The sequence below is a fragment of the Quercus robur genome, chromosome 2 (genome assembly GCF_932294415.1).
Source record: "Quercus robur chromosome 2, dhQueRobu3.1, whole genome shotgun sequence".
NCBI lineage: Eukaryota > Viridiplantae > Streptophyta > Magnoliopsida > Fagales > Fagaceae > Quercus > Quercus robur.
In genome coordinates this window covers 34,709,483-34,719,270 of record NC_065535.1, presented here as the reverse complement: position 1 = coordinate 34,719,270, position 9,788 = coordinate 34,709,483, and the positions used below count along the sequence as shown (strand labels likewise).

The following is a 9,788-nucleotide window of genomic DNA, read 5'->3' as shown; positions in this document are numbered from 1 at the left end:
AATACCTTCATTAATGAACGGTAACTTTATTTAGAAATAAGATTATAAATGCCAAATGTCAAATTTCATTTTGAATTAAAAAAGAGAACTCCTAAAATTTAGGATTTTTTTCCCTTCATATTCAAAAAAGAAATTACAATTACTACTTATCTTTAAAGTTTACCATTTTTATTTGTTTGAAAAATAAAATATATATTTTTAAATTATAATCGATGCAAATTATTAACTTTTACTTAAAAAAATAAAAGAGTTTCTAAGCACGCTCAACATGCGTGTTTAGAGGCTAATACTATACATAGGAGGATTCCAATCTTTCAACTAAACTTTTATGTGGTTCAAAAATACTATCATTAGTGAATGGTAACTTCATTTAAAAATAAGGTCATAATGTCAAATAACAAAATTTTATTTTGAATTCAAAAAGAGAACTCTTAAAATTTAGGATTTTTTTTTTCCTTTTCACGTTCAAAAAAGAAATTACGTTTACTGCTTATCTCTAAAATTTATCATTTTTTTATTTGTTTGAAAAATTAAAAAAATTTCTAAATTATAATAGATGTAAACTATTTACCTTCATCCAAAAAAATGGAAAATCCTCTAAACATGTGCTCACGTGCGTGCTCAGAAGATAGTACAATATATAAAATGATTCTCTTCTTTCAATTGAACTTTTATGTCGTTTAAAAATACTCTCATTAATAAAGAGTAACTTCATTTAGAAATATGGTCATAAATATTAAATAAAAAATTTTATTTTGAATTCAAAAAAACATTTTTAAAATTTAGGATTTTTTTTATTCACATTCAAAAAAGAAATTATTACTGCTCATCTCTCAAGTTTATCATTTTTATTTGTTAAAAAAAAAATTTAAATTATAATAGTGGTAAATTATTAACTTTTTCTCAAAAAAAAAAAAAAAGAAAAAAAAGAAGAAGAAGTTGGTCCGAGCACGCATGCTGAGAGGCTAGTTGAACTTGAAGGAGTTGTTGGCCGCGAATTTTATATTTCCATTTCACCAAACACCCCCCCACCCCCCTTTACTCTTTAGCGACTAAATTGCTCTGCTCTCTGTGTCTCACACTCACTACTCTCCGCTCAAAACAAACCATTTCTCTGTATGCCAATACTAAAACCCATTCTTATTTATTTGATTTTTTTTTCCCATCAATTGTAATTGTTTTGTGTGTTTTCCAAATATGTAGATATTCATGGGTGTCATTGATATCTACAACGCCTCCTCTCTGTGCTTGACCAAACCCAACACTGGTTTTCAACATTTTGTGGTGCGTCAATCTCAATCGCACAGACCCAGTTGCTTGATTCAAGGAAACAGCAGGAGGGTCGTTGCTATGGCTTCCACTGTTCCTTCTTCGATAGAACATGTCAATGAGGTTCAACAGAGCTTGACCGGTGACTCCTTTATTCGACCCCATTTGAGGAAATTGTCTCCTTATCAACCCATTTTGCCTTTTGAGGTATTTTTCTCAGTAACCCTTTAATGTTTTTTTGTCTGCTTTTGCTCATTTAGTTGATTCTTTGTGACAAAGATTAAGTCTTCTGATATTGTGGATGATTTTTGGCTGTGGCAGTAGTTTGTTATATATTTTTATATGCACAATCTTATTTAGGAGAGTAATAACAAAACAAAACCAAGTTTTTTTTTTTTTTTTTTTGATAAATCAATTGTTACAAGTTGGGTCCTCATCAAGGAGACCAGACAATGCCATTGAGCTACAAGGCTCTTGGCAATAACAAAACCAAGTTAATTAGTACCCGGCAGTGTTGGCGAGCGTGGGGGGAGGGTGGGGATTGATGTTTGAGGATTTCGATCTTCTTCTACCCATACTATGCTAATGGTGTAACTAAAGGGGGTCAAGTAACAAACTTATAAAAGTGATGTTAGGGACTACACCTAAAGCCAAAAGAAACCAATTTAAGGGTCATCTGTATTGTGTCACACAACATAAAGACTATGCTAAGGTGCTTTTTTTAATCATAATGAACCCTTAGTGATGGTAGACCACTGGATACTCCAACCTCATCAGGTATTCTCACTCACCGAGTTTCAGCAAGTAATGAAATTTGACTGTGGCAGTCCACCTTAATCAAAAAACCCTTGCAATATGACACAATATAGCTATATATTTGTTCAAAATCACTATCGGCTTGAAATATTATCATGAATGTTGATTTATTAATTGAAAAGGGTTTAGCACAAGACGTCCACTACATCTTTAAGAAAAATGGCAGCTATATAATCAATTCAATAGACAGGTGGTGTTTGTATACTTATCAAAAAGTTAAAAATAAGGAAATAAAATTTCATAGAGAATGGTGTTCGTTTCTCTCTGTGATTGGGTTGATTTTTTAAGTTAAATGAAATGTTTTTCACTTTTAATTTTATATGGTTACGGCCCCCAGTTACAATGTCACTTGAGAGGAAATCCATGTTCATTCATAATCTGATATCCAGATTAATGAATGGTGTTTTTTGGTACAGGTTTTATCAGCCAGTCTTGGAAGGAAGCCGGAAGATATCATCAAATTAGATGCGAATGAAAACCCTTATGGTCCTCCACCAGAGGCAAGTTGTATGTGACATTATGGTGTGGTATAACAAAAGGCTTTGTTTTGTGACTTTGGTTTTGTTGAAGATCTTAAAGAAATATTTATTCAGTGTTTAAAAGATTTGAAGACAAAGAAGAGTCTGTCACTGTCTTTATTGCAAGCACCATACTCAGTGTTAATACCCCTTTCTTCCTAAGTAGAAATTCAGATTGTTTGTAGGTTTTTGAAGCTTTGGGCTCAATGAAGTTCCCATATGTCTATCCAGACCCTGAAAGCCGTCGCTTGCGTGCTGCCCTTGCAGAAGATTCAGGACTTGAATCTGATTATATTCTTGCAGGATGTGGTGCTGATGAGCTCATTGATTTAATTATGCGGTTAGAAATTGAAATTTTGTATTTGTATAATTTTCCAAATTATAATTCCCTTAAGTATCTAATTATCTGCCTAAATTCAACAGTCAACAGTTCCTAATCTTGTGTGGATTTTGTTGTTGATGAATATATGCTGCAGTTGTGTGCTCGAACCTGGTGATAAGATTGTGGACTGCCCTCCGACCTTTACAATGTATGAGTTTGATGCTGCAGTTAATGGGGCACTTGTTATAAAAGGTAAAGATAAGATATCTGCTTTCTTTTAGTCTCTTTCACTGTGTTGGAGTTTCTAATTTTTTATTTTTTTCATTAATAAAAATTCTTTATATTTGGTCCCTAAACATCCTTCATTTCTCTGCATGCTTTTCTTTTCATTTGACTGTTGCATCATATGTGCATAACCTCCTGCAATTTCATGATTTTCTACAGTCCCCAGGAAGGCAGACTTTAGCTTGAATGTTGAACAAATAACAGATGTTATTGAACGAGAAAAACCCAAATGCATATTTTTAACATCTCCTAACAATCCAGATGGGAGGTAATTCTCAATTGTTTCTTTTCTTCATGTATATTTGGCATAATTAGTTTACTTGATTGACTTGAGGTCTCTGGCATGTCCTTACCTTACTGCCCAGTAACGAACATTCTAGCACATTTGAGAGAAGGATAAACTCTGGAAGGGTACATTTATGAAAAGTCAAAGTATCTGCACAGAGCTTTCTTCTATAGTAGACTTACAAAACTAGTTAGTCTGAATTTAGGCTTTGATCCATTTAAGAGATGTTCATAGTATGGTTTGGGATATTCAATCTATTCTTTTAACATGTGTGTTAATATTGGTGCATGATGCAGATATGTCCATTTTTAGACAGAATAAAGAATTTTTTTATATCTCTCAAGGGTTATTTACTGAATACGCTCAGATTGTGTTGGTGCTAGACTAGAATTTAAGAAGTGTTCTATTAATTACCTGTAGAATGAAATGCTAAGGAGATCTGATTGTAGAATACATAAGGGTCTGGATGAGGAGAGAGGTTAATAGAGGTGTCCTCTGCTTGTGTGATCTGACTTTCAGGCTTTGAACTCAGTCTTTAGTTTAGTGTGGTTATGCTGTTTTGTTGTAATGAGTCTGTAGACTATATTTAAAAATAAAATGTTTGAACTTTATGCATAATTTCTAGTCATGTAATCTTTTTGTGACATATTACGTTTCCATGCTACTTACTGTATGCAGTGTAATTGATGATGAAGATCTTTTGAGAATCCTTAAGCTTCCCATATTAGTGGTGCTAGATGAAGCATACATTGAGTTTTCAGGGATAGAATCAAAAATGAAATGGGTGAAGAAACACGAGAATCTAATTGTTCTTCGGACATTTAGCAAAAGAGCTGGTATATATATATATATATATATATATATATATTTTAATGCTTTTTCTTTAAAGTCAATTATTTTGGAACTTGCTTGTCACCCTAAATTATTCTGTTGTGGTAGCATCAATCCTGTTATTGAATTGCTAATACAAGATTTATTACCATCTGTGTTGTGAGTTTTTAGACTTTCTTAAATTGATTTGAATTATCTGTTATATGCTGTAGGTTTCAAAGAATAAAATAAGAGTTCTGGACCCCATACACACAAAAAGGAGGGTTGGTGGGGGAATAGAAAGATTACAACAATAAGTTGGGAGAGAATGAGAGGAGAAACTCAATGTTCCCCAATAGAAATAAAATAAAATTAAGAAGTCCCTAAAATTGTATCAAGTTCATTGACATGCTAGATATCTTGTTTTGCTGTTTTCCAGCAGTAAGATCGAAACTTGTGTTCCTGCAGCGTGGGCTTTTTACCTTTTCTTTGTTAGGGTTATACCCTGAAGTTTCAGAATTTGGATTTTACCTCTTGAAATTTGGGGGTGTTTGGATTTTAGACCCTGAGTTTCAAAATTTGGATTTCACTCACTAAATTTTAGAGTTGTTTGGATTTTTTTCCCTAAAGTTTGGAAGTGTTTGGATTTTTTACCTTGAAGTTTGAATTTGGGGTGTAAAATCCAAACACCCTCAAACTTTAGGAGGTAAAATCCAAATTCTAAACGTCAATGTGTAAAATCCAAACGCTCTCAAACTTCAGAAGATAAAATCCAGATTTCAAAATTTTAGGGTGTAAAATCCAAACATCTTCAAACTCTAGGGGTGTAATTTGCAATTTACCCTCTTTGTTATTAATAAGCTGTGCTTGGAATCTAATAACTCAAAGCAGAACCTAGAATGAAGGATATTTTATATCTTAGAGAACGTACCCGTTGTTCTAACAGATACTTAAAATGGTAAGCTAATCACTATGGAAGAATATATTAGCATATCTAAAAACATACAGTTTAAGACTATGCTCATGAATACCGTTGTACCATTTTCCTATCTAACTAAAAAGGGTCATACATAGTGCACAAGACTCCTGCTTCTTTGGGGTCTGGAGAGGTGGTTAGTAGGTAGCTTACCCCCAATTTGCCTACGTACTGGTTTTGTTTAATCAAAGAATATATATGTATTTTTTGCAAATGCATAAAGCCACCAAAACTAGCTGTAATGACTACATGTGCAGATGCCAAAATTGACCTATTAAAGATAGTTAGTTTTGTTGGACTTGGTTGATTGTGATTGTTGTTGATTCACATATATTGATGCTATAAAAGAGATTGGATTGCAATTTTAGTTTTATTTTTCTGTTTTCACCACTTGGTGTTTATTCTAAGCAAATCCTATTTGCTGATTCCTAAGTTTATCCTTTCTTTTTCTGTTATGTTAGTTTTCCCCGATCTCCCTTCCCTTTTTATTTCCCAAACACATGTTCCCTACTTCATTGTCCTGTTTTGGTATTAGAATAAACCTCGATCTTGTTTTCTAACAAAACCATGGAAGCTGTCACAAGTGCCACCCTCCCCAAAAAGATCAAGAATCCAATAATCACATAATCCGAGACACCCACCATCCAACCATCGTGAACATGTGATCCAAGATCACCCCTCCATCACCACCTATAGCCAAGCTCAAAATTAGTTGATTGACCCACCCCCAAAGAGCTCAGTTTCCCTAAAACTTATGCTTTTCAACTGCTAAATATAATGGATCAACTTTGATTCATCTCATACGAAAATCCTACCAACCGCCATGGTTGATTTTACCTTCTGCCAAAATCCCTCCTAAAAATGAAACCCTCCCATCACAACAAAGACCAAGCCACTTGTGACAACCATCAAGAGCCTCAATACAAACCCCTGCTGCCCATTCATTGCTTATATCCTTGCAAATGAAACAAGGCCCAATCACCGCACAATCAAATGCAAGTATCCTTTTAGCCACTGACAACCTAGAATAGCCCCATCATTGCTGTTGGGTCCCCTAGCACTTCCCCCAGTCTGTCGCAAGCTCCATGTCAACTGGCAAATCCATCAGCCTTATGATTGTGCTGCTTATCTCAACCACAATCCATAGATTACAGCCTCCATTTTACCCAGTCTAGTACTACTGCCTGACCAATTAGTTCCAAGCCACCTATGGCTTCAAACATTGCTCATGAGCCCTCCATGCATTGGTGATTAAACTTTCTGGGTCCCAATGTGCTGCCACTGTCACTTCTGGTATCTCTAATCTGGTCTCTTTATATAATGGAAAAGGAAAGGGTGTTTTTAAAAAGAATTAATTTTGCCCTTTACAATATTGTGAGTGTTATCTGCAAGAATGTCCGTTTGCTACTTTGGCCCCAGATGTCTATATGTCCTAAACTCATTTATCTATTGACTAATAGGCACCTTGTAATGTACCATAATTATGAAGTAGGTTTTGTCTTTGAAATATTAACTTCTATGCTTTTTTAGTTGATAATCAATTTAACTCCCTGTATTTACTGGTTCGTGTTCAATATGGGAGGTTACATTTTACAAATGTTTATTATACCATTGTGATTCTTCATATTTACTTATTTTTAATTTAATTTGTTATATTTACTTTGAAAATGTTTTAGCTTCTCTTCTTGATGTGAAATGTTCAGAATCTTAAATTGCAAACAAACAACTGGTGCAGGTTTAGCTGGACTTCGTGTGGGATATGGAGCATTTCCTTTGAGTATCATTGAGTATCTTTGGAGAGCAAAGCAACCTTATAATGTTTCAGTTGCTGCTGAAATTTCTGCTTGTGCAGCTTTGCAGAATCCCACATATCTTGAGGTTAATTCTTTTTTTTTTTTTTTGATAGGTTGAGGTTAATTCTTGTCCTATTGGGATTGTCCATAATTATACTAATAATTTATGTTTAGGCTTGATAAATTAGTATTACTTCCATTCAATGCCATATCTGATATGAATCAACAATCTCTTAACAGAAAGTGAAAGATACGTTAGTACAAGAAAGGGATAGGCTATATAATCTTCTTAAGGAATTGCCATTTCTCAAACCATATCCGAGCTATTCTAATTTCATTCTTTGTGAGGTTGCATCTGGAATGGATGCTAAGGTGTTAAAGGTATGCAATTTTCTCACTTACATCATGAATTTACACTGTTAGATGACTATTGGTTCTGCATCTAATATTTGCCTTGTATTGATAGAGACAGTCCGACACACATACGTCTCTGTGACAAATTATGTGTTTGTGTGTATAGTCTTTCTTCTCTCTAGTTTTACATATGAATCTCTCTCTCTCTCTCTCTAATATATATATATTTAGGTTGCAATTAATTTAGGATAAATTTAGCAAAAAAAAAAAAAAAATTTAGGATGAAGTCACTTTAAGTGCCTGATGTTGCTATTTAGGTTGCAAATTAATTTAGGATGAAGTGCTCTAATCAGAATTATGAGTTGACTTCATAGGAGCTGAGTAGGAAAATGGACTGAAATGTTGATTATGGAGTTCAGGGTTGTTTTGTTTTTATTTTTATTTTTTTGTTTTTAATTTATTAGATGCAATTTTGGTACACTTGTGTGCTAAGATGAAGCACTTCAGGGTCATTAGTAGAATGCCTTTCTGCAGTCTTTAAACATCTTCATTGAACCATTGTCCTGAATTCTGTTTTGTTCTGGCTGGAATGGCCCGAAAATACTGTACCGGTAAGCAAACCCCAAATGAGATACCTCATTGTTCCACCTTGGGAAAAATTTTGGGCCATTACGGGTAGTTCTGGTTGATTTCAGCGAATACCGGCTGGTATTCAAATTTCTGTTGGTATAGAATTGGTTCCTCTTCTTCGTCTTGTTCAGTTTTTCTGGGTTACTCAGCAGTGGCCCAACACTTTCCTCCATTTTATTCTCTGTTGTAGACAGCCATGGACCCTAATCAGCACTTTTCCTTCATTTTTTTTTTCTTGCATTGTTGACAGCCACAGACCTTCTCTCTCTCTCTCTCTCTGCGTTTCTTTGTAACTTGGTCTGTCCATCCGTGTCTTGTTGGTTGTTAGGTTTTTTTTTTTTTTTTTAATAAAAAGCATTTTCAATAAATGTTATCCAACCACCCTTAACCATATAGCTTGCATGGTTATGGTTTTATTTTAATAAAAAGGCATTTTCAATAAATGTTATCCAACCACCCTTAACCGCTTGCACCCAGTAACGAAAGGAAGTTTTAAGAAGCTTTTCTTGAACTCCCAAGCCACACGTGTACTATAAGGTCTATTACTTTTCAACTTTTAAATGTTTTTTCTTTAATAATGAATATAGATGGGCATAAGATATTATTGGGTTTGAGTTAAGATGGTTGGGACCATGGCTAATAAATTAAATAAGTTTTGACCAATATTTTTTCGTGTACATATATATATTTATACACATTATTGGTACTCTTGAAAATGGTATGCCAGTATGTTCTGGTACCGAAATATTCCGTTCTAGTGACTAAACCGAAATGGCTTCCAAAACCGAATTCATAAAGCGTTGAACCAGCTATCCAGTCTTCCTTGTTTGTTCTTGTTCTTTCCTTTTAAAGCTTTTCTACAGGTTACTTACAGCTCATTTTGCTTTGGAACTGTTACACTGTCACTAAAAAAAGAAAAAAAAAAAGAATTATGCTGATAACCTTATTTTGGTACAGGAGGACCTTGCAAAAATGGGTGTAATGATCCGCCACTACAACAAAAAAGAATTGAGGGGTTATGTTCGTGTATCTGTTGGGAAGCCTGAACACACAGATGTCTTGATGGAGTGCCTTAGACGCCTGTCTTGATTCTTTGCCTGTGCAGGGGCATCATTATAGGGAGCAGAATTTGATTTGAGAGGTCAAATTTGAAATTGTATTTTTATTCTACTTTGAACTGTATTATAAAATCGCAATAATTAGCTTGTATATTGCGGAGCACGAATGGTATTTTGGTGTCAGTTTGATACCTTTTGTTGTGGAAAATGGGTTAGACATTTTTTATCTTCTCTAGATTTTACTCTAGTTATGGTTAAACTTTCTTTGATAGAGAACGAGAGAGAGATGCTCAATTCTCTTTAGATTTGTTGTCCCTAGTGCTTGCCTACCCTTGCTGTGCAATTGGGTGGTATGTAAACGTTTCAAAAAACATTGCGAGCAAGAGCTGTTACGCTGTGGTACCCTGTTTACTGTGTGATCTTGGAATTGTAAAAGCATGTGAACTTAAATCTTGTCCTATAGCAGGTGTGTATACCAAGTTAATAAGGATTGTATAAGGGAATACAAGAAGTTCTAATCATCCTTTCAGGGTTTCACATAGACAACCAACAATATGAACAAACTAAAGTGCACACACATAAAAGAACAGTGAATAACCAATGTAAATATAGTGCTTTTCGTCTCTGCCTTTAGGATCCTGTCATTGTGAAAGCAAGAAAATTATAGTAAA

At 34.3% G+C, this 9,788-nt stretch overlaps 1 protein-coding gene across 2 annotated transcripts; it reads left to right on the top strand.

The window, feature by feature from the left end:
- The first annotated feature begins 949 nt into the window (after positions 1-949).
- On the top strand, positions 950-9,519 carry LOC126713470 (histidinol-phosphate aminotransferase, chloroplastic). 2 transcript variants are annotated; one of them, XM_050413222.1, is made up of 10 exons: positions 950-1,116; positions 1,204-1,476; positions 2,502-2,585; positions 2,789-2,943; positions 3,080-3,177; positions 3,370-3,478; positions 4,175-4,332; positions 7,018-7,160; positions 7,316-7,456; positions 9,017-9,519. In XM_050413222.1, exons 2-10 carry the CDS (start codon positions 1,210-1,212, stop codon positions 9,146-9,148), a joined length of 1,287 nt encoding a protein of 428 aa, XP_050269179.1. In that variant the 5' UTR covers positions 950-1,116; positions 1,204-1,209; the 3' UTR covers positions 9,149-9,519. The 2 variants fall into 2 exon arrangements, with proteins under 2 accessions (XP_050269179.1, XP_050269180.1); XM_050413223.1 differs by lacking the exons at positions 950-1,116; positions 1,204-1,476 and having other exon boundaries at positions 2,509-2,585; positions 2,778-2,943.
- Positions 9,520-9,788: the final 269 nt, after the last annotated feature.

Excerpts from the sequence above, each read along its gene's own strand:
- LOC126713470 (XM_050413222.1), top strand. The coding sequence starts at position 1,210 with ATGGGTGTCATTGATATCTACAACGCCTCCTCTCTGTGCTTGACCAAA. Across the intron at positions 2,586-2,788 it reads CTTATGGTCCTCCACCAGAG|GTTTTTGAAGCTTTGGGCTC; the intron begins GCAAGTTGTATG and ends GATTGTTTGTAG. Across the intron at positions 2,944-3,079 it reads CTCATTGATTTAATTATGCG|TTGTGTGCTCGAACCTGGTG; the intron begins GTTAGAAATTGA and ends TATATGCTGCAG.